Here is a 25,394-nt window from a genome sequence, read left to right on the forward strand (position 1 = left end):
GAGATTGAAAAGAAGACACTATGCAGTATTTTGTTCTAGTGGTTTTGCAAATAAATTGATACGCTCAAGAAGACAAGAAATATGTATTTTTTCACTTAAAGTACTATGCCATCACTCATGAATTTTGCATGGCTATGGATTCCAAAAGCCAGAATATAAAGGAGAAGCTAGGCTTGCTAAATATGATGACTGAATGCTGATTCAAACCTCAGACTGCTGTCTGCTATTAATACCCATGTCACAGTTGTTAACATCTTCCTTTTTTCTTTCTATTTTTAGCTATTTCTGGTTAAGTAGGTGTATGGCAATTCTTTTGACCCAGTAAAACTGATGTGGGGAATAAGAGAAGCAGCTCAAGATTGCTGAAGTCATTACTTATCTGCTTTGCATAGGCAAAGAAGCAAAATATTTGCTGTTAGGCTTGGGTGGTTGGAGAGTTTACAGAGATAACCCCAAAATCTCCAACATACATTGAGAACCGAATCCAGTCAGTGGTCAGGGCAAGTGCTGGTTCCCTGGACACATTAGACTTGTGCCAGCAAGGCTCCTGCCAAGCCCTTAGGGAATGTTTGCCTGTCTTCCTCAGAAGATGTGTGCAGGGAATAGAAGGTATGCTAAAGGAAAGTGATGATGTTTTGCTGTCTTCTCTTTCCCATATCCTTGGCATTCAACAACACGTATGGGCACAAGGAAGTTGAATCCATTGTTTCCAACTCACAGATTTGTGGCTATGTTGGTTTAAGCCTGCTGGGAATGATAGAAAAGCTTGTCTTTCAGTGTTCCTTTCAGATGAAATGTCAGCATATTCTTGCATGAAGTGTATGTATCTTATGTCAACCTGTCACTGGCTCAGCAAATGGCCTTAGACAAGTCAGCCAACTTTTGCGGACCAGTTCTGTGTTCAAGTTACCTAACATCTGCATTTGTCCCAGGTAAATGAGCAGAACTTTTAGTATATGTTTCTGTACCTCATCCAAACAAACAAATAAAAAAATCATTACAACAGATTCTCTGTGCAGTGATCCATTCAGATAGAGTGAAATTGCAAATCCCCGAAAACAATCTATTGCTGAACAGGGACCTGCTTGCATATATGCAATGGAAAATGGAAAGCCTTCTAATTTTCAATTTTACTCATTCTTTTTGGGAGATGAACTTTCCTCCCATCCGTATTACTATTTAATGATCACCTCTCGCTGCGGGATTGCAGAGAATCCATCCTGTGAGTTTCTTCCTCTATAACAGATTATGGGCCAGATTTTTGTTCTTGTGTTTGAGTCTAGGGGGAGGACTCTAGGGTAATCAGACTGTCTCAAGCCTTTTCTGCCTACTTTTTACAACAGGTTATGTTTAACAAGAATGAGGGCTGGGTTGCAATTTACTACAAAGGAGTTGAACATCTGTCTTAAAATAGGCGTAGCAGAGTTTTGCCTACCTGGGACAAGTACCTCATCTACAATACCACTCTGTTGCTAGGAAGGATGCTAGCCTCTACGTTGTCTGTACTCCTCTGTGGAAGGGCAGCCCCTTTACTGAGAACTTGTCTGTAGGATTATGTGGATTGTCCGCAGCGTGGTTTAGTGTCGCTTGTGTTGGGGAATAAAATGACCAGCTACTCACCTGCGCCACTGCTGCAGCTGTGTCTTCTGACCTACGCAGAGCAATGCCAGTTCAGCTGTAGTCTCTAAATTGAGCTTGATGTGAACGTTACATGTGCTGCCAACCACCAGATGGCCTGATGTCTGAGTTGTTGAAAATAATAGCATGCTACTGGAATAATTTTAGCATCTGTAAATGAGCTAACAGATAGGTACTAAATGATGAATTACAAACAAAGGAATACAACTTTTGAATAAACAAATGTATATATAGATATCACTTCTTAACTATTTCATGCTTTAAACATTAAAATTGCTCTTACTGTTTCTATATATATAGTAATAGAATTTTATATGAAGAGCTATTAGTAAAATGGAGTTATGGATATATCAATACTGTAATAGACTGGCTATTATTGCTTGTGTAAAGGAAATCAAAGCCTTATATCCTGAAGCATTTCACGGCAAGAGGAACACCATCTCAGAGTAGTATTGGTCTGTATGTTTGAACAAAAGCAAGAGATTTTGTTCTACTTTTTCTTCTGGGTATGCATTATGTGCTTTGTAAACCTCATTCTGCCTGTGTCCTATACAAAACTTAATTATTCTCTGTTAATTATTCTCTGTTACTTTACCTTCTCTTCATTAACCCATTTGTTTGCTTTTTATAAAACTGGATTGTAAGCTCTGCAGGGTAGGAATAGAGAGTCTAATTCTGCACAGCACCTACTCTGATGAGACTCTGATCCTTATTTAGGTGTTGAGAGACCCCTGGACAGCCTACGAAGTGATGCACCTAACCTACTGATTTTTTTTAATATCTGCACTTCAAAACTTTTTCCTTGGAGATTTGGGGAGGAAACAGATGTTTCAGGTTCTGTTATGCTACTGACCAGATTTACCAAATATCTGTCCTGGTTTGGTAAAGAGAATGATGTTCCCTTGGTTATTTCTAATAGGAGATCCTAGCAAAACAAACAAACAAAGAGAAACAGACCTCTAGAGGCCTCTTATGATAAATCATCAGGAGCAGAAGAGACATGTCTTTCTCTCTCACTCTGAAACATCATCTGGTCTGCCCTGTCTTCTCACATATAATCCAGGTTTTATGAACTGGAGAGGAACTGGGACATTTCTTTTCGTTCTCTTCTTTAATTCAAGTCTCTATCTTTAGCTCCTGAAAATTTTATTAATATTCTGTTGTGTGTTACCCTTCAGCAGTGGGAGAGTTGACAGCTCCAAATACGCTCTTAATGTTTCTTTATATTTTTCTCTTTTTTTCGCAGAGCTTGTGTTATCTTGGGTGTCATATTCCTCCTGTCGTCTCTATGTATTGTGATCAAAGCCATCCATGATCTTGCGAAGAAGGTGCTTCCAGAAGTGGTAAGGTGATTCACGTTCTTTAAAATGTTCTCTTTATTCCCTACCCTGCCAGTGAGACTGAGAAAGGCCAGCGTCTCCTTTCAACAAACCCCGTTGAACTCAGCAAAGCTATAGCAGGTGCATATCCTGCCTGGCTGCACATACCAGTCCTAGTCTTCAAGCAGTATTTTTCCTTATGTGATAGAGTCTAGTCTTCATGGGTTTTTATAGGCTTGACCCATCTTTTCTTCTCCATGGTTACCTTTATGGGCCAAATCTTTCTCAGCATAATCACTTAAAGCTTTTATACAGGACTGTAAGAGTTCACTTACAGAGAGAAGGTCTCTCCGGCCTTAATGAAAGTGGTAGAATCTTATGAGGAGAATGATTCCACAGTTTACTACTCCAATGGCTTCAGTATTTTATTTTTAATGTGGAAAAAATGTACTTTTGGATTCTATTTTTTTGTTTTCCAGCTCTTGCCTCCAATTCCAGAGCCATGCAGGAATGAAACAGGTGAGGGGAGCATGCTGGGTGAAAGAGCTGGCTTTTCAACTGGCTCACCATGGAGCATCACAAATGGCTTTTCTCCTGCTCTCTGCTTTCTTTTGGTTATGAAAGCCAGCCCCTACTTGGCCTATAGAGCAGCTCTCCCCAGCGGCCTTTCTCTCAGCTCTGCTCTATCCTGTCCTGCTTGCTTCCTTTCAGTAGTGGGTATTAACTTCCTTGAGCTCTACTCATCCAAACCAGCTACTCCCTGGGAGAGCCATTTGGCAATGGTTCCACTCCCAGAAGGCTCTTGCTAATGTGCTCAATCAAAATGAGGCTTCAGTTCAGTTATTGTATATACAACCTGACTTGGACCTTTTGTATTCAGTTTGGTCCATTTGTAAGTGCGCGCAGACTTTCGCACTGGGGCTTCACCCTGCCAAGTACCATTCTCAACACATCACTCGAGAGAAACCTAAACTCCTCGCTTTCAACCAGGAGATGGAGGCAGAGCTGGAAAAAAAAGCCAAAATGGAATTTCAACTTATTACCTACTGTTAGCAGTGCAGAAGACCTACTGGGTCCCGTGCTCTCACGGAAACTTCCAAGAAGCTGGGCAACTACAGAAACTTATTTTCAGTAGTTTAGAGAAATTTGGGCAAAGGTGAATAGCGTAGCAGAAGCCCATGAACTAATGCATTACCGAATTGCAGCCAGGTGCATTTTTTGACCCGCAGGTGATTCATGTTCTCTTTGCATTTTACTTTTCCTCTTTTCCAGTCTTCATAATTTACTGCCTCCTCAGCTCTGCCAGCATAACAGCACATGTAGTTGTTCACCAGCCTGGTTCTGTCAAAATGATCTAGGTTAGCTTAAACACTTTTAATAGTCAGTTCTTAAACTCAACCAAAACATTTTGACAGAACTGGGTTAGGCAGTGAGTATGGATGCCATTGTGCCAGTAAGGCTGAAGGAGATCCTGATGAGGGTAAGGGGAGACCCTACAGTGATGGCCAGCTAAATGACAACCTCTTAACTTGGCTGTACCCAAACAGTGCATCTGGCTACAGTTTGACTTCTATTTAGTGAGAAAATGAAATGTATAGTCTTGACTCTGTGAAGCAGAAGTAAAGTAAGAAGGGAGACTGCAATAATAATTAAAACACCCATTTGGTGAATTTATGGTAGTGTGGATCAGATTAATTTGGATGTCTCAGTCTAATTCATTGTGGGCAAATGCCCTAGTAATTCCAGCAGTAGGAACAAAAGTTTAAAAGGTGTGTCATCTACACCTCACTCTTCCATCATTACAGGTACTGTCTACAGGTGAGGGCTGTGTTTCTTACATGGGGAGAAATGTCTCCTATTTGCAGCATCAAAGTTATTTATGACTTGAGGACATGTTGTACTTCCTCATTTTTAATTTGTAATTTTTGAAATGCATTTACAGCAGGAAAAAAACCAGGAAATCAGGGCTACAGAAAGGTATCCCCGAAGGGAAGATCCTATTACAAGTATCCTGTAAGAATAATTTGTACAGATCCCTTTTGTCACAGACTGCCTTGGATTCAGACTTTGGTGTGCTAAAACTGTGTCAAGTAGGTAAAAGTTAGAGTGGATACTGCTTACATTTGACATAGTATCAGGATAAATAGATAATTTTGTTCCTATGACATCGGGCTGACTGTTCTCGCTCATTTAGGCACTCAAGTACTATCAACAGTTTGAAAGATGTATCTGGCAGGGCACGGGCTGTGGCTGACTAGTGGCAGGGTAGAAGCCACATGCACACAGATAAAGGATTTTCATACCTAGCAATTCTGCCTGGAAAGTAAGTTAGAACAAGGGATGAAAAAAGATGGTACTTCTGTTCAGTGTCTTTTGAATGACATGGTAAGGATTCTCATTTCAAAGTCTTTCAGTACGTCTCACTGTGGGAAACTGATTCAGTAAGGGTTGCATGACAGGTGAAATATCTCTGTAAACTAAAAATAACACTGAAAAATGGGGAGACCGAAAGAACAGCATTACTGCTGCAAGTCATGGCCAGTGAGGTATTATGCCTAAGAGTTGCTACATTAAAAATAGTTAGGGGAAAAGATGTTGTTTAATAGAAACCTTTTCAGTTCTCTAGCTGTGCCTGAATCTGATGCTCATTTTCTGTTTGCGTAAAGCTCCCTTAGCTGCTCTGTGTCTTAGCGGAAATAGTCTTTCTTCCCAGTTGTTTGGGTCTTTGCTGATCGAGTATGTTCTCAGCTAATCTGCAGCTGCCCAGGCGATATCATTAGCATCTTAGCAGAGTGGAAATCTGCTCAAATTAAATCAGTAAGGGGGAGAAGTTCTGCCTCTACTCTTTTACCTAGGGTGCTGCCTTCTACTTCTTGGACCACCAATGAACTAATTGCTAAGGATACTAATTTCTGTAGTATCTTATCATGTAATTTAGCTATAATGTATGGACATACATGGAAAAATAATAGAACAGTGTTTTCTGCTAATGGCTTTTTGCGTAGCAGTGAAGTAACCAGTTCTGCATCAAAAAGTGGCCTGAAATATTTTCTGATGGTGATTTCTGTATTACTGGGATTTCATATTAGCGTGCTACTCTGATGCCAGGGAAGTATCCTCGTGGTGTGAGCAAGAGCAGAACATTTAAGACCAAGGAAAGGTAGTGTAACTCCACCGGTGTCCCAAACTGGTATAAAACTAGGGTGAAGAGCTCTGCACTAGATTAGGAGGACGTATGCTTCAATATAAGTTTCACATGTGAGTCACAGTCGCATGATTTTTTTTGTACAGTTTACGTCTTTATTAGTCTTTCTTCAAGCAAAGGTCGTTGAAGATGTGGGTACTTTTCAAAGCGTCTTGTGAAATTTTAGATGTGTGACTTCAATTTTAGGGGAGATAATGTGGCTAAAACCTGACTGGAAAATGTTGCTCTTGGTGTTCAGATGCTGAACACAAAGCTAATATTGTCAATCTCGAAGATAGAAATGGTTTGGAATGCATTGCTCTACTGTTCATGGGGGATTCAAGATTAACGTAATGTTAGTGCAGAGCAACATGACTGACTGCATTGTTCTCAGAACGATAAAGTCTCTTTTTACATCTTAATTTGTGGTAAACTTTAGTGACTTTGTCAGAGTTGAAGGTTGGGAGCAGTTATAATTTCTTGAGTTCATTTTAATTTGCGTAAGTTTTGGAGAAAATAGTATGATATGGACAAGTTTAATTTAAGAAATGAAACAGATCAAGCAATTAAGTATCTGCTTGCTAATTGTAGGGTGCTATGATTAAAATCCTAAAAGCATAGTCAGTCACTTATGAATAATTCTAGATCAATTATACAAAGTTCATTGTATTTGTTGTTGCATATAATATACATCGGTTACATATCTGTCAGTTCTTAATATGCATGTAGCAAGAAAGATATTTCCTTGGAAAGAATTTATGAGATCTTTAATGTAGAGATTCTGTTGTTCTTGAAGTGGATCTCAGAAGACTTGCTTTCATGAAAATACTACCAATAAGAAAGGATATAAAATTCACATGACTAAGAAATAATTTGAAATGGTTTTTCAAATGTTTTGAACACAGATTTTCTTATACTTATGTGGACATTTAGAAACAGGAGTCTTCAGTATTGTTGTAATTTCATATGATGATTTCAGCTGCAGGTCTGACGATCCTCACCAGCATTCGGAGAACCAAAAGAATGACAGGTTTACATGTTAATGGCATTTCCAGCTCGGCTACCCCATCCTGTAAGGGGCTTAAATGTCCACAATTTCTTGTTAGATTGCAGAGAGGAGCTACTTAATTTACAGGAAAGGAGTTCAGGTTTAGCTCAGTCAAGCATTTTTCAGTCACCTTTTTGAATTCTCTTTTATTCCATGCTGAACGTAATTTTGTTGAAACACTGTGAATACAGCACTCCTGATCTGCACTGACATAGAAGAGAGGACAATTAGTGCTCCTGACTTTCTGCATTTCTTAATACTGCTTCTGCCTTTTTTTCCTGCTTTTTGTTTGTTTTACCTCTTTCTCTGTGTTAAGTAAAAAAAAATAATAGGTGGTGTATGTCACTACACATGCTTTCAGCACAGGCAATGTTTTTTGTAATTCTTTTGAATTTGCTTCAAAACCTTGGAAAACACAGAAATGGTGTATTTCTCCTTTTGGTTCCTTTGCTTGATATGCCAAGGACTGTAGTTAACTTTGAAATAGCCTATAAGGCAGGATATGAACGACTAGGTAGATTAATCGGTTTAAAATATGGTTAAGTTTAATGAAAAGTGTTTGTCTGGAATTTTGACTCCTGGTAGCGTGTATGTTTCTATATGCAACAGCAACCGTGGCCATACTGGGTCGGGCTAAAGGCCCATTTTTGGTCATCACTGACTTTCTTTGTACCTTTCTTTTTAGTTTTATCTCCATTTTTAGATGAGGAAGCGTGAAGAGCCCACAGGATTCAAGATATAGGAGTCACCAGGGATTTATAAAATACGTTAATTTTTGCAAATTACTATTGAGCACTGAATTGATATTTTAACAGAACTTTAATTGTAGATTCCATCTCCTGCAGTTAACAGCAAGTTCAGAAATTGTCACTATTAGGTAAACTTAGGGTTTTCCCTGTGCACAGTATTTCATATTTATATTATAATTAAAAAGAATCCTGCCCTGAAAAGTGACATTCTGTGTCAGGAGAGTTGGACAGTGAATTAATTATACACTTACTATATAATTCTGTATTTGTATTAATTATACACTGCTTACTATCAAGGGGAAAAGTTTCTTTTCAAGTAATGGAGACATATATTAACCCTCAGGGTTCAAAATACAATCCCTTGTGCTAGCCTTTTCAATATCTGCAATGTAGGGCAGTGTTTTCCAGCAACTGATCCATAGAATTGTATTGCTTATTGTGTTTTTAAATGAATTAATTAATGAAGTAATAAATTAGAGGGTTGACGATAAGGTAGATGTAGGAGAAATATTGCAACAGAAGGGATCTATTTGTCCAAAAAGTCTGGAAACTGCCAATATTGAATATGTGCAGTGAGAAGCGTAATGGATTTTTTTTCTCCCACATTTTTTAAGCTTTGGACGTTACTTTTAGTGAGCATCAGAAAATGTATTATGGGTCTCTGATTTTTGGACAGAGGAGTAAATGATGAGAATAAAGCTTTCTTGTCCCCTCCAGAGAGGATCTGTCTGTCATATAACCTTACCTGGAATTTGCAGAGATGCTTCATGGCCCAGATAGCCAAGAAGGCCAATGGCATCCTGGCCTGTATAGAAATAGTGTGGCCAGCAGGAGTGGGGAGGTGATTGTGCCCCTGTACTCGGCCCTGGTGAGGCCGCACCTCGAATCCTGTGTTCAGTTTTGGGCCCCTCACTACAAGAAGGACACTGAGGTGCTGGAGCATGTCCAGAGAAGGGCAAGGAAGCTGATGAAGGGTCTGGAGCACAAGTCTTATGAGGAGCGGCTGAGGGAACTGGGGCTGTTTAGCCTGGAGAAGAGGAGGCTGAGGGGAGACCTCATCGCGCTCTACAGCTACCTGAAAGGAGGTTGTGGTGAGGTGGGTGTTGGTCTCTTCTCCCAAGTAACTAGTGAGAGAAGAGGAAATGGCCTCAAGTTGCACGACATTAGGAAAAACGTCTTCACTGAAAGGGTGGTCAGGCCTTGGAACAGGCTGCCCAGGGAAGTGGTAGAGTCACCATCCCTGGAAGTATTTAAAAGACGTGTAGATGAGGCGCTTAGGGACGTGGTTTAGTGGGCATGGTGGTGTTGGGTTGACGGTTGGACTTGATGATCTTAGAGGTCTTTTCCAACCTTAATGATTCTATGATTCTATGATTCTATGATTTTCCTTTGGAGGCAAATTTGTGTGGGGTGTGTATGCAGACGCAGTTTCTGCATGCATCAACACATACGCGTAAGTCACTTCTTTGTCAGGCTATGATCTCCATTTTCATTTGCCTGAAAATATTCTTAATTAAAGCTTTCTTATTTTATGAATTTAGAGATGTGATGACATTTTCCACTTGTCTTGGAACATGTTGGTTTTGAAATTCTCTCCTGTTCTTATCACATAGCTAGGATACTTAGATATTTGGGTAAGATTTCCTGTAAAAAATAGGGGTACATGTGCTGTATAGAGCCCATACAGTGCCCCCAGCCCCTCCCAGAATTTTTAAGAGACACTATCTTAGACTTTCTATGCATGTGCTGTACAGTGGATCTGCCCAAACCCTATGCATACGTTTGCAATGAGGAGTAGCTGTGAACATGCTATTGTACACCTGGAAAACTTGAAAAAATATGGAAAGATCACAAAATCCAAAGAAAACAAATTTTTGTACAGGAAAGAGAGATGTGCCATTAATGTGTGGGAACCTTACAGGTGCAAGTTCCACTTCCTTCTGTGTTGTTCTCCTATTTTTTATATAGCTGTGAATTTCTTATATAGCTGTGAATCTTTATTCTTTGAGGGTCTGTTTCAGCATGACATGCCACAGTTATTATTTCAGTTTCATATCATTGACCCCTAAGGAAATATTTTTCACTGATCAGATCTTTCTCTCTTCTCCGCTCCCCTCCCCACCCCCCCTTTTTCTTTGTTCCTAATACATTGCTGGAAGTGTTAGAAGAAGTAGGCCAGCTGTTCTTCTTTCTGGAGTGTTTGGAATTAAGATTTCTGATAATTTTAGCTGTTGTTCAGTACACCTGACTTATAAAGCTAATCAGTATTTGACATTTGGAATATAAAACCTTCATTCTGTTTACCCTTCCACTTAATTTTAAATGAATATTTCTCAGATCATGAAATTTTAAGGGTTTTTTTTTCTACAATATTGAGTGTTGAACCTAAAATAGAATCACTTCTTGTTGGCTCAGAAACGATTTACTGTGGTTTTTTTCCCCTAGCTATCAGATTCAGAATATTCCCCCTATTGTTACTCACAGCATTTGTTCTCCAGCCTGTGTTAGCCGTAATAAGATAATTCCCGCTAGGAAAAAGAACTACCATTCCTTTATTGATGTTTCAGAGAGCTATATCCACAGCCAGTACTGACCCTGAGGATTTGGTACGCACGCTTTTCATTACGAATGAGGAATAGTGATATTGCGTATTGTTGATGATATCATGCTTCGATTTCTGTGTAAATTTTAGTGATTTTCTGATGTTTTGCTAATATATTGAGAAAAGAGTTTAAAACTCAAATTAAGCATAGGTTTCAAGCATTGTTTTGCGTTTGCATTTGCTAGTGTTAATGCTTGCCATCTCCCTGATAAAAATCCTTTTTCATTTGCCCCTTTACCTTCTTCATGTCAATTACTATATGTTCTTGGATAGTATAAATATAATTTAAGTGTAAACGGTGGTTTTTTTTTTGACTGTTGCCACAAAGAATTTGCAAACCTTTTCTTGTTTATTGAAGAAGTCTAAAAAAGCCCATACTGAGAATGACTGTTTTAATTTCACCTGGGGTTGTAAATCAATATCCATTTACTATTCAGTTACTGCTTGCATTTCCCTAGGTAATAGTATAACACATGTAATGTCAATACAGTTTGGCATTTGTCCTCATTAGTATGGCAAAGGACACTTTTTTGCAAGAGTAAGCAAGCATCATGCCATATTTCTGACATTTCCTGCAGAACAAAGAAGGAAAAATGTAATCAGTTTGTGTACAAAAGCCATGTAGCACATCTGATGTGGCGCCTCCAATGCTTTTGTAAATGAAATCACTTGAAGATTAGGCCACATGTAATTCTATCATATACTATTGATTAAAGTTGAAATGGGAAGCTAGGGGTGGCACAGTGTAGCTTTATGAGTTCTAATTTATTTACTATTTTAATCTTTTATAATAAATACATCATAAATATATTTAACAATGTTAACAGTTGAATTATAGGTCAATAGCAATATAGCAAATAATACTTGTGATTATATACACATAACACGTTCTTATACATACTTCCCTATATATTTCTAATCTTTCACATATATATATAATTTATTGCTTACCGTTTCAAATCAAAGTACCATATACATTAATTATACATTAGAATTCTGTTTTATAATTGTTACCTATTATGTATGGTTTGGTGGTTTGGTGTTTGGCCTTAAACAATTAATTTAACCCTAAAATACAAGTCCATCTTACAGTTTGGTGAGAATGTTGTGGATACTTGAACTAGCTAATAAGCCAGGGTTAGGAAAAACATATCAACTACACTTCACTCTTTGTTCAAGTGATCGGTGGGAAGTCTTGTTTTCAGGCTTTACTACACGGTGATAAGAAATAAAAGTTGACAACTGCTAGCCACTTGGTAAGTTATGTGAGATGTATTACTGGTCTCAATCCCCTACGAATTGGAGAAATGGCAGTCTGACTAGAGAGACACTTGCGAGGGTGGACAAAAACCATTTTAAATTATGTTTTATAGCTGTTTGATGCTAAACCAATGTAGATGAATTCTGGGAAAATGGGAAGCATGAGTGATCTTAGTGTTTCAAGCAGACCCTTCGCAGGAATCCTAAGGTCACCTAAGATAGTTCTCCGGAGTTCATACCCCCTCGGTTCCCGGCCCCAGTGCCCGCACCGTGGCATTCGGCGCACCCTCTCTTTGTTATCTGTTTCTTGAAGAAGTGTTCTGCGCTGTGGAATTGCTTTGTGACAGCACTTCAGCACCGAAGATACCAAGTTTAAACATTCATAAGATTTTTCTTTTTTTTTTTTTTTTTGTGCTAATTATAGATCTTTGTATCTCCATGTGAAGAGACTTGAGTCAGACACTGGGCTGTGGCTTTGTTTCCTGACAGTGAAGTGCAATTAAAACTCTTGTCCCTTTTGAAGTTAGCTGGTGAGAGAGACCCTCCAGCTTCCCAGGAGCTCCCTCTAGACTGATTGCATAAACTGCTTATTACTTGGGAGAAAGTGTGATAGAGATGTGGACCTTTTTTTTTTTCCTTAAAATGTTTGTATTAGAAACATCTCTGTTACTATCTGTATAAACAGAATCCTTCAGGGGAAGAGGAGGGAAGACAGTCCTTTTTGGTTAAGTAACACGCTGAGCAGAGGAGCTTTTAGCGGTCCCACAGCCGGTGTGCACAGATGACGTGAGAGCTGCTGAGGGAGCTCCCTGGAGGAGTGGGAGGCAGTGGAAAGCATGTGAAGGTAGGGATGGGGAGCAGGGTGGTAGCAGGCCCTGATGGGTGCTGGGGAGGATGGTGACCAGTCACCTGGACTGAAGAAGGGTCATTGTCAGGACCTGTGAGACAGATGGTAAGTTGCAGAGATGGGCAAAATTAATATTTAACAACACAAACTCAGCTCAGTTTGGGCTAGCCATGACATCGCTCCTGCCAACAGCATCTGTAGCGTTCCAGAAACATGTCCCTACCTACTCAGCCAAGATGAGCAAGGCTCAGCAGAGAAAACACCATGAGACACCGGCTTCTCCGGGAAGGGAAAAAATGGCATGAAAAAGGTGGTACCAGTAATTCCCAGCTCCTGCGGGAGTGCGGAGGTGGTTCAGCCTTTGGCTGGTTCACAGAGGAAGCTAAGGAGAGGGCAGAGGAGTGGAAAGAAACCTGCAGCTGTTGGGGGGTGGGAGAAGTAGCTTCTTTTGGGATCACACTAGAATGAACTACCAAGGAGGGCCAGATAGGAGGATCACAGATAGATTTTAATCATAGTATTGTGTGTGTTGTAACCGCTGGGGAGGAACACTGAACATGCCTCCTTCCTCCCATACCGATTAATATCTTTTTACTCAACACTGTACACTTCAGATGAAATGAGAACATCCCAGAAGTGGAAGTGAAAGGATGTAATTAAAGGAGAGAGGGTGGAAGGGAGTTGGTAGAAATAATATGTGAAATCAGGGCGAAGTTTTAGGGTCAGAATTAGTGAGATGCATTCTAGGAAAAGATTAGGAGCACAAATCAGCTGAAATTTAGTTACTAGGCTGGGAACTGGGTTAAGATATCTCCACCTAAGCCAAGCACTGTGGCTTTTTTTTTTAGTTTCTACAATAGATGCAGAAAGAGATCAAAGTCACAACATCATCATCAACAAATTTTCCTTAAGCCGTAAGATTACTGCTCCTTTTGGTGAAATCCTTGAAAGCAGGGACAGAACTGTTGTCATATTTTTGAAGACCCCTCTTCTCAGCTGCACGAGTGGGGACAATGTATTTGGATAAAGTGGAGGAAAGGTGCCTGCTGACTTCTATTATTCTTTTCCTAGGACCGAAAAAAGAGCATCCTAGGGCAGCTTTATTTTGGGAAACTGTAACAGCATAAAATCTTGCATAAAATAAATCTTAAATAGGGACATTGTAGCTATTAGAGTGCTGTGTAATGAGATGGCAGTCCAGGATGGGCACCTCGCTTTATGTGCAGTGCTGTTTTATACATGAAGCCATCTAATAAGATATATGTGTCCTTTAACTAGGGTCTCATGTACAGTGTAGTAGTAATGAGGGAATATGATGAAAAGAAATGGAAATGGAAAAAGCTTTATTTACCATGCTGAGAAGCCTTTATCATATTGAAATGATCAGAATTTAAATTTTTATCATCTGTCACAATTTGCTCCTGCTTTAATTAAAATAACACCAAGGACGTGTACAGTGAATCTGGCTAGAGGTGCTTTGTGCTCTTAATGACTGTCAGATGGGAAGGCAAGGGGTACAGAGAGGGCAGGACTGCGGGAAGATCCGGAGGGAAATGGTGCCAGATGGCCAGGCTTATTTTATTAATTTAGATCTCCATTATGGCTTCTCTTTTCTTCATTTCTCCAAAGGATGAGTTAGTTTAATGGGAATCATTTCACAGCCACAGTATGACATGTTTAACTCTTCAGAGCCCATAGCACTGCAGTAAAGTGCATGTGTCAGTCGTGCATCCCGTCGGCCAGCCGCCTCCACGAGGCCCCAGCTCCAGCCCAGGTGCTTAGCCCACAGCAGCCCGCCCTCAGGTAATTTGTTGAATCCCTCTTAGCAGGCGCTTCCTACCATGACGTCCTGACTTATAGCATACCAGTGCAGCCAGCTGCTCTCCTAAACTGGTTCCAGCTTCTGATCATTGCAGCAAGTAGCGCCAAGGCAGCATTTTGAGCCGTTTCTCTCCTGTTACCGCCTCACCTGCTCAGGCAACGTGCCGCAGGGGCTGTCCACGCTGCTGGACTTCGCCACATATTTTGGGCTGATCTCTTACATCTGCAAAACCTTCTCTTTAGTAGTAAGTAGCCCCACTCTTCTGCTTCCAGCTCTTGGGTGCTTGGACACCTAGAAAGCATAGCAAAGTACTGAGAAAAGTGAATTTAAAAGATGTTTGTCTCTTTGGTTTTGTCTTCAAGCATCGTGTGCTCAGTTACTGAGGTATCTGCCGCCTCCCCGTGGCTGCTGCAAAAAGCTGCACGCAACTGGAGACTGATTTTAGATATTGCTATTTAGATTTAGGCTTTTAGAGATAAAAAAAGGAACTGTCGTCTTCTGAAAATCTGTTTGACACAGTCTAAAGCAAGAAATGGCTGAGGCGTTCGCATTAAGAGCAGGGTTTTTTAATTTCTTCCCTTTCTGTGTCCACTGTGATAACAAAGGAGCTTGGATTTGTCAGGTCTTCTGCATCATCAATAGTTACTGGATTAGTATTAGCAACAAAATGAGCTTGTCTTCTCTGACTCAATGAAGAAACCCGCCAAACTTATGAAGAATTTCTAGTTCCTGAATCCTCTATAAAAAGGTTCATTAAAGTTCATTAATTCACTTTATGAGTTGATTCAGAAATCAGTATCACATTTAAGTCATTCTTGAATTCTAGACTAATTTTGATCACAATGGTATAGCTGGAACAAATGGCAAGATGCACTCCCGCATACCGTGAGTTTAGTGACACATGCAGGAAAAAAAACTGAATTCACCCCAAAAATCTATGGTACATGCCATGATAAGAAAAAAACCAAACCAGCTCAAAACAATGTGCCATGCAGAGGATGAAATCTTGCACTATAACACAGGGAATAAGGCATAACATTTTCAAGATTGTGAATTAATAATTGGACTTTTGAACTTCTGTATCAATAATTTTCAAAATCTCTTATATTGGGATTCATCGTTTTTTCCAAACTACATGAATTTGTAATTGTTTGCAGGTCCATCCCCAAGAATTTCATAGGTGTAGGAAAATTGCATTTTGTCAGCCCAAGGCTGACAGTAACATAACTTTTGATAGCAAAGTAATTTATGCTGTCACCTCCACTGGGTCTACAACCTTCAGTTCTGTGCTAATGAGAAAGCTTGTGCTTTGCTGAGGAGGAAGACGAAGAGGTAGGGATGCCTGGGAGCTGTCAGTAAGCTTTCGGAGAGTCTGTGGGGTGATAATGGAATATTGAACCATTGAGCATTGGCAAGTGAGATGCAAGAGAAACACAGTGTTGAACTGTCAATTACGCCATTGAGCACTCACCCCGCACACGTTGCCTGTGGAAAGCTGGGGCTAGCCACTGGCCTGTGCACGGCTGAGAGCACATCAAGTTTGCACACCCCTTTGCATTGCTCTTTTCATCCCCTCCTCACTCACCGTTTAGTGAGTGAGGGGCCTTCATGCTCTCGAGAGCATCACAAGCAGGTTTGCTTGCCACGCTTACTGTTCCAAATGATTAAAGTAAAAACCAAACTCATGGTATGGGAATGGCACTCTGACTGCTAACTCGGCAGGTTGGGATAGAGATGACTAGATTGATGGAGCATATCATTCTGCTTCAGATTATACATATGCTGTATATTAAATATTAGGTAAAATATCTAATAAAATTTTAGATGAGATTAGGTTAAAATCTCAAGACCAATCAGAATTTGTCAGGCTGTCAAAAGTCTTTGGGTATGGTAAATATACATTTTTGAGAAAGATGCACAAAATTTAGAGGCATGAATTTAACAAGGATCTCAAATTTCAAGTGCTTTTTGCAAAGCTTATGGAGCTTTGTTGTAATTTCAGATCTTCTGAAAGATCCCAACTTTTCCTTGCTAGGCTGACAGCAAGCAAATATTCCCAGTCCTTCCCTAGCACTCCAAAAGTGCCTGGGTATTTTCCAGTCATTTTGTTAGAATAATTTTACAAATGCTTTTTATCCTACCTTTACACAGTGCTTTGAGTTCTGTGTTCTCACTGCTTCTATTTTACTCTCTTTCACTCAATACATCTTGTCTTAATATTCAATATCGTATCAGGACTAGAGAGAATGAGCTCATGACTGAGAGTGAATGAAGTAGACTTTGAAAATTATATGACATTAAAAAATTGTATAAAAATATATTGAATGATTTATTTAGGGATGTGTGTACATTATACCAGTAATCTAATTCCCAGTATCTTCCTAAGCAGCTTTCAAAACCATTTTTTTTATTTCTTTGGGTTTTGAATTGCTGCTAAAATAACGAAAATAGATGGAGCTGATGATGAATTGTCATAATGACAATGTTTACTATCAATGGGGATTTTTGCCAGAGTGTTTTGATCAGTAACGGGGTCCCAATGGCACTGGCCCACTTAGACCTGCAGATAAAAAAAAAAAATATTCTTGCTATTTCCTTTATTTGTACTGATGTTGCAACAGCTTTAATTAAAGCTTCTTTTAAGAGTAATACATTAATCTATTTCAAAGCTCTGTGGTTAGATGGCAGGCAAGCATGCTAAGAGCTCGCTTGGGTTTCTCTGCATAGCCCATGGGCTGATGTACCTCAGGGGGGAGAAGGCACAGGGACTCCCTTTAGGCACCTTATTGCAACGCCGGCGTTTCAGCACCCAGCAGTGTTTCCTCCCACCCCAACCAAAGACAAAATAGTCAGGAGAAAGAGGTAGGTGCCTCCAGATGACCTTTTAGAGAATGTGTGTAAACAATAATTAATTACTCTTATTTGCCCTACATAGACACCCAGCTTTCCGTTGAGGGAGCCTAGGGAGCCCATGTTATACAGTCAAATTAAGCAATGTGGATATTTCTGCAGCTGTGAAATGAAAGTCCATGGAAAATTTGTTTTCTAAGAAAGAGCTAAACCTGACTTTGCACATCAGTATCAAAACTCTTAGGGATGTAGCTTGAACCAGACTTTACCTTAGAAGAAGGAAACGAAAAAAAAACCAAAGCAAGCGCAGAATCAGAAACAATATTAAATGGTTATTTCTCATACCAAAAAGTCAACAAAGGTCTGCTAAGTGGGATTCTACTCTCAAGCCTTTATCCAGCATGTGGGGATTTCATTACTGATTGCGTTAGACACTAGACTAGCAGGCAGTCTGCAGCCAGCCCTGTAGGTATATAACCTCCTGATTCTGAGGAGTTTAGGTCAATTCAAAATTTGTTGCTTGGAACCATCATTAATTATGTTTGCAAAAGCAATTACAGACAGCAGTATAAGCAAAAAAACCACCAGCTGTTGTGAAAGTCATAACTCAGGAAATCTTTTTCTCAGGTTGTATTCTTCAGTGGCACAAATAATTGCACAATAACTAGTACTATTTGTCATGTAATATATGGGGCACGACCAGAAGATATACTAATGTCTGACATCTTTTCTTTCAGGATGATTTTCTGTATAGTGTTTCCGTTTTAAGTGGAATCCTTTGCACTGTCTTGGCAGTAATCAAATTTATGCTGGGAAAGGTCCTTACAAGCAGAGCGCTGATAACCGATGGTGAGTGTGAAGTTGATCCTGCTGCATTTATAGACTCTTCCAGGGAATGTTGTAGACACAGAGGCTGTGAGTGACCCCCACATGAGGGCAACTGTGAAAGAGCATTGAAATAAGAAGGCCACTGGGAAATGGAAAACCACCCAAAACCCAGAACAGTCCGTGGTACCACTAGCCTCCTGCATAGATACCTCAGCTGAAATGGGTATGTCTGGTGGAAGTCAAACAGTTAATGTGTGGATAGTAAGCAATAATAGAGAGTTAGAGGTAGAGCATACAATGAATTAGGTGTGTATTAGTCAGAGGTTAGACTACAGAGGGGGATTATGACACCAATTTATATAGCTTTGGTTAAGTCACACCTATCCTCACTGTCTATGCCTGGTAAACAATTTCATCCTTACAGTTAAAATGAAGCAAGTGCAGAAAACGCCGCCCTGCCTTGCACAGGAATCGCAACCATCATTCATACATACCCCGTGTAGACTTAATTTGCCACCGTAGTGCTTTTCCTGCCACTCGGTAGAGCTGGTGGAGCATCGCATGTGTAAAACGAAGCCTTTGCCTGCTTGCTGCCCTACGCTCCTCTGGCCCTGCTGGAGGTTGGCACAAAGTGAATCTCATCCACTATATCCTCAGAAGATCTCACTGCCACTACTCTGTTGGCTCAGGTGTGTAGTGCCTGGCTGTTGCTGGTTTTAAATGTATGTTTAAAGGCACGTTTTAAAAGTAGGTCCAGATACGCCTCTTGATGAGAAGGCTCAAGCTTGTGAATCTTCAGAAAGCCACGGGCATCTACTCTGCAAACAAGTGAGGCCACAGTGATGGCGGAGATTTCACAGCGCCCTACAAATCTCTACTAGTTTTTATTTGCAAGCACAGGACAGTTTGAAATACTCTGTAGACATACACGGTAGGATGTTAATGATTGATGGATTGTGGTACACAAATTATTTTACTCCGCTAAAGATTTCACTTTAAGGAAATTCAATTTTCAGCTTACTCTAGGGATACATATAATTGCTTTATTTTAAGTGATTTAAACATACTCAACATTTTTTTGGTGATGTGTGATAACACATATTATGAGTATTTATATTTTATATCATCCTACTGATATAAATACTTCATGAGTATTTATATTTTAAATACAAAAGAAGCACGAAAGGAATCAAAACAGCGGGGTGGGGGTTACAACTAAGCTACTGCCTCCCTGCATTTGTGATGCTCTGCAAACAGACCACGCTGTTCAGTGATCTTACTCTTTACTATGGACTCTGCCACCCTAGACATTTTGAAACAAAAAGATCTCCAACCTGAAAAAGGATTCTGGAAAGGATCCTGGGAATTACAAACAAGTGAGTCTGACCTCCTTCGCTGTCAGAGCATAAGTGGGACATGTCGACCATTTCAGAACTGTGTCTAGGCAGGCAAATGATTAACCTTCACTTAAAAAAAATGTAGCTTGTTTTTGAAACAGAGCAGTTTTTTCAGACAAAATAGTAGCTGAAAAATTCCTGAATAACTCTAGCTCTGAATTGGTCTCCTGTATGACACAGCAATCTCTTCCCCCATAATTACATCCTTGTGCTAATTATATTGCTTCTGAGCTGGAGATTGCTCATTCTTTGATTAAAAAAATTAGGGAATAAAGTATACAATTACCTCGGTCTGTTTTTATCTCTCTTTTCTCTCCTTCAGAACTACTTCAGAAAATGTAGGAGGCTGATCTTACCATGTGTGGTTAAATATCTTCTTTCACAAGATATATTTACATATATACTTGATTTATTAACAATCAGGAGGAGACAATGTGATTCAGCAGCTGAGACGGATTTAGCACTCCCTTGCATATCTTTTTTTAGTGTTTTCTGTTTCCTGCTAATTTACCTCCTGCGATCACTGGCTGTAGACCAACAAGCTGTTTTGAGTAACAAGAACATAGATTTTTCTTCCTGAAAAATAGGTTTATTTTCAAAACAGCAAATTCTCTCTCATACATGTCAACCTCTATTAAAAATTTTTTTAGAGTAGGGCTTGAAACAATATCTCTTTAAAGCTAAATGTGTGAATCCTAGTAAGGCAAAATGTTATTTGTACAATTTGTTTACAGCAAAAGCTCATGGCCTTTTGGATACTAAAACCAGCCATTTCCTATCTTGAATTTTGTAACATCTCGAAGGACAAATGCAGAGATGTGAGAGTTAGGTGATGTTGGCCAACTTTCCTGTAGGTTTTAGATACCTGTTTCCTTCCCAGATTTAGCCACCTGTTTTTTCCTGTGCTAGCCTTATGCACAGAACATGGTGTCTGGATTAATACCTGCAGCCATGACACGATTTCCTGCCACACCAGCAAAGAACGGTTTGACTGAATGACCGTCAGGAAGAGAAAACGATTTCCTTTGTAAGTAGCTTTTAGATCATTTGGAACCATCAGCCAATAATGGCAAGAAAATGTATTATTCCTGCCTTTTGCATATTATGCTGATGGATTCTGACTTAAGCTGGAGCAGGGGAAGTAACATTGGTTTAAATTTATAGTTAATTAATTTATACTTAATATTCTTTATATATTCTTTATATAGACACACACAATATATTTCATCGACATGTATGAGTTATATTGCCTAGGAATAAAAGAGGATTTGGATTCTTCTAGACTAGAGTGTTGACAGAGTAATTGTGTCTATATTGGTTTAACTATACTGGTATAATTAATCCAATAATTGGGCATTTACATGCAACACCTGTGATACCAGTTGTAGAATGCAGTGCCGCAGTGCCACAGTCCCAAAAAACCCCAACCCCCTTTTCTTTGCAGGGCTGGAAGTCTGAAACCTTTGTATGCCCCGTTCTGCCACAGACTTGCTAAATAACGTGCTTTTCCGTTTCCTTTGCATTTAAGTACCTACTGACAGGGATCTGGTGAATCTTAATCAAAATATTGATGGTTTATACAAACATTTCAGGTGCAGGAAAGGTCAATTTTTAGCTGCATCTTTCAGAAAGACTTAACATGATTTAGGGAAGGACTGGATGTGAGAGGTCTGGATCAAAGGAGACATTCAGGAATAAGTGTCATGTATGTTGTTGTTGGCACTCATGGGGAATTGGAAAAAAACTGGCTAAGTACTATAAGCAGCAGCTGACTAGAGTTGATTCACCAAGCAATATAGAATATTTCAATTTTGATTTTTCATTTATTAACTAGGTTAAATAGTGGATGTATCTACCAAGTGAATGCATTATCAGTGACTGGTTTTTTTTTGGTAGAACAACAGTGATGTCTTTTGGGTTATTCAGAAAAAAAAAATCAGAAAAAGGGAATTTTGGGGAAAAAATGAACACAAGGAATGACTTAAAAAAAACCCCAAACCAATAACCAATCAAACAAGCATTGAAGGAAAAATGGCATTGTTTTATTCCAAAAGCTCTGGGAGAATTTTGAAGGGACAATCTTGGAGAAAAAGAGAAAGGGTTTAAAAAAGAAAGAGGAATCTAAAAGGATGTTCATAAAAATTGTGAATAATAGATAAGAAGCTCTTGTGATATGCCTAAGGCATAAATGGAAAATAATCCTAGGATTATCCTGTATGACTTCCTTAATGCATTCAGCAGTGTATGCAGCTCTAAGCTATAGTGCCAAATACATGTAAAAAACTATATGGAATGGGGTAAAAAGCTTCAAGAGAAGGTCTTTGAAATGTTACTGTGCAAAACCATTTTCCTTTTCATGAGCTCCTTGGGTATACCGGATTCCAGTGTGCACCTTTTCAGAGAAAGTGAGAGCCTTTGGGTACCTGACGAAGTGGTCTTTGAAGTGCTAACCGGGGATATTTGCACATGCAGCAATGGTACATATATTATGAACAGGTTCTTTGGAAGATAACTGGGTACAGCAGTCGTACTCAGGGCTGCGGTCAGCCAGCCACTATTTTACAGCTCAAAGATACTTCATTCATGATGATAAGCTACAAGAGAGAGAAGTGCTTGACTATCAGAGTCAGCATGGAGCAAGTCTAGTATTTTGAAGGAATATTGCTGTTTGGAAAATTAGCATCAAGAGGTGAAAGCCCTATGAAATAAACAGCAGCTAGAATTGGGATTTGGAGCTAAACAGAGAATGAAAAAACCGTGACTGACCAAATCAAGACACAAGTACAGGGAAATTAATGTAAAGTTATTTATGTCAGCCAAGACAAGTGACGGAGTTCTTAAACACTGGTCAGACAGCAACTTTTCCGTGTTTGATTTGTTGAAATGAAGCGTGGCAAAGACCTCTGGCTAACCACGTGTGAACAAACTGCACCGCCTCCTCTTAATGCAGTGCAAGAGCGCATCGGTGCCATTGCGGAACCTCTCCCAAGGGCCTGTGCTCTGGTGGCACTGGTATAATAATGCCTTGTCTCCCTACAGATTACCTCTTAGGTGAGATGGTTAAAGCAAATTCCTTGAGATTTGGTTCTTCCTTTAATTATTTTTTTCCCCTTCTAGGTTTCAACTCTCTTGTAGGTGGAATAATGGGATTTTCCATCCTTCTTAGTGCAGAAGTTTTTAAACACAATTCTTCTGTCTGGTATCTGGATGGCAGTATAGGAGTTTTAATTGGACTTACAATATTTGCCTATGGAATCAAGTGAGTATCTCCTGCTAGCAGGTATTTCAGTATGTACAGCAGATGGGCTGTCTGTTTAATGTAATAAGCCATAGCTCTTAAAGGCTTATATAACTCCACTAAAATCAGTCACTGGAATTTATTAGACTAGCTGACAATACTGAAGCAGAGTGTGTGGAAAGGGATAAAAAATTGTGTCTCACATCAGTTAGAAAGAAGCCACAACTTAAAAAGAAATTGGAATAATTTTAGATGACTTTTGTATACCTGAATTTGGAAATACAGGTTTGAATACAGGAAATACAAACAAGGTTCAAAATATTTGAAAAATAACCACAAATCTTGGATAAAATCAGTCCCTGTTGCTTTTATGGCACATTTCTAAGCACCTTTTTTTCCAAAGAAAGTCTAGGTTAAAGGCAAGATGCCCAAGTTTAAAGAATGCTCTTGCTAGTGATTTCCATCCTAGCCCTACCCTATAGCAACTTCTGAACTGGAGGTTAGCCAGTTGTGTTTCAAATGTTGTTTCTATTGAATTTTAAGATGCTTTCTTGGTTCACAACACCAGAAATAGAATAAAATCAAATGAAGCTCTGCCATGCACTTCATTGCTGCCACAATTTCCCTTGGCTGCATGGAATCTAGCTGAGGGTTTTGCGTTTCACCCCCCTTTCTGCCATAAGAGAAGGAGGGAGATGTAGCATCTTAGTTAACTGGAATCGTGCCTGTTGAGAAGCAGACCTTGGCCAGGCTGCAGTAAGCCATCATCTGGAAGCTGTGTGGGTTTTTTTAAACTTGGAAAATTAAATTAACGTTTTAATGGGGAATACCATTCTTGGAAAAATCACTATAATCACTATTTCCATTGTAAAACTAACTGTTCTGGAAAACTGTAGAGGCAAATCCATACAAAAGTATTAATTTAAACATACCAAACAGCATCAGATACATTTTCTACAGCCACTGAAACTCATGCTACGTACATGCCATCCGTCTGCTCGACAGTGCGCTCAGCCATTGTGTCACCAAGACAAAATGAAGGATAAAACTAAATTCTGTTTTTGGCAACTACTCGATTTTACAGTTTGTGAAACTACTGCGATTCTGTTCTACTGTTAGATACCTTCTTACAGCAGCCTGGTGTGAAACAGGTTGCTACAACAGCCCCTTTCCCACTAACCCCTCCATGGCTTCTCCAGCCAAAAGCAACTGCTGGGGCGCGTTTCAATTTCTCAGTGCAGCCCTGCCTCCAAGCTTCCTAAAGGAGAGCCCCTCTCCACAGTTTGTTTTACACTCCCTTTTGGGCAGAATTAATTGTGGGGCAGAATGAGTTCTGATCAGGAGAAAGCAACATAAGGCTGTTACTACATCTGAGTTCTTTTTAATTCATAAAATAAATTAATGTTTATAAGTAAAGAGAACATCCCAGTTCCAGGGCTTCCCTGTGTCTCTGCATCAACACTCTTGTGCTTCCTTCTGCAGGTTGCTTATCGATATGATACCCCGTGTAAGGCAAACGCGCCACTATGAAATGTTTGAGTGAAGATCACACCCTCTCCTCTGTCAGGACTGTAAAACTACAGCATCGTACATTTTGGCAAGTGGTGCCAATGGTATTTTACTAAATATGCAGTTTGTTTCCCGTGGTCTGTTTTTGTTGAAGTTTGTTTTAATGGGAAATCTCTCTGTAAAACTGGCATATGTGCACACTGCTTGCAATTCAGCAAAACAGCAGCATTTTTTTTTTCCAAGTATGCTATTGATTCCTGTGACAATAGAAAACATGCAGTTTGCAGTTTTAACCCAGCTGCCATGTTGTATATTCCAGAGTGAAAGTGTTCTTAATGGTGTGATGAGCCTGTGGGTAAAGAAGTACCAGTTTCAGATCTTGTTTTCTTTTCCACTGGCCTGTATTTTCCCAAACACATGCTGTAACAGAAGTACAATCCTGCTAACCTCTTCGGCTAACAGAGTATCCTATGTAGAGTCTGGACACCAAGAGCTGTGTTGCTTAAAACACTTAAGTAGCTACTTCCTCCCCCCCCTTCAAATTGACGCACAGAAAGAGCAGGTACGAACCTTTCTGTGATCAGAGAGATACTTCATTTTAATCCTAAATTAACGGAAACTATACCTCTTCAATTTAAATTCTATTTTTTCTTAACGAGACACTGTTCATAGCTTTGCATGGACCAAACAAGCACACACAGTATTACTGTACAGACCAAAGCCAAAAAGTCGTGCAAGGAAGAGGAGCTCCTTGAGGAATGGTATTCTGATTTTCTATTACACTATACGCAGATGTACCAGCATGTGTGACTTTGTGGTTGCTCTGTAGTCTGACGATGGCACAGCAGTGGCTCAACCTGGTGGTGAGATACAGATCTATTTATTAGATTTAGATTGTCCTGTAAAGTGTTGCTCACCTTCCATCACACATTATATTACTTAATAGCAGGTTAAATTATCAAAGAATCTTGATGTATAATCAATAAAACTGGTATCTATTTTATACAGTATCTGTAAGTAACATTTGAAAACTATTTCCAGAATGTATCATAGAACAAAGTCTTCCTGTATAGCAGCCTATTAAACTGGATTCTCTGGCTATA

The 25,394-nt window shown here is 39.6% G+C and overlaps 1 protein-coding gene across 1 annotated transcript; it reads left to right on the forward strand.

Moving 5' to 3' along the window:
* Positions 1–2,884: 2,884 nt before the first annotated feature.
* On the forward strand, positions 2,885–25,394 carry TMEM163 (transmembrane protein 163; the record flags this gene model as incomplete). The annotated part of the gene is made up of 4 exons (XM_009577126.1): positions 2,885–2,981; positions 18,057–18,168; positions 22,662–22,803; positions 24,265–25,394. Coding segments are annotated over 4 exons (412 nt in total), but the record flags the coding sequence as incomplete, so codon positions are not given.

Source organism: Fulmarus glacialis, unplaced genomic scaffold (genome assembly GCF_000690835.1).
Source record: "Fulmarus glacialis isolate BGI_N327 unplaced genomic scaffold, ASM69083v1 scaffold10854, whole genome shotgun sequence".
Taxonomy (NCBI): Eukaryota; Metazoa; Chordata; class Aves; order Procellariiformes; family Procellariidae; genus Fulmarus; species Fulmarus glacialis.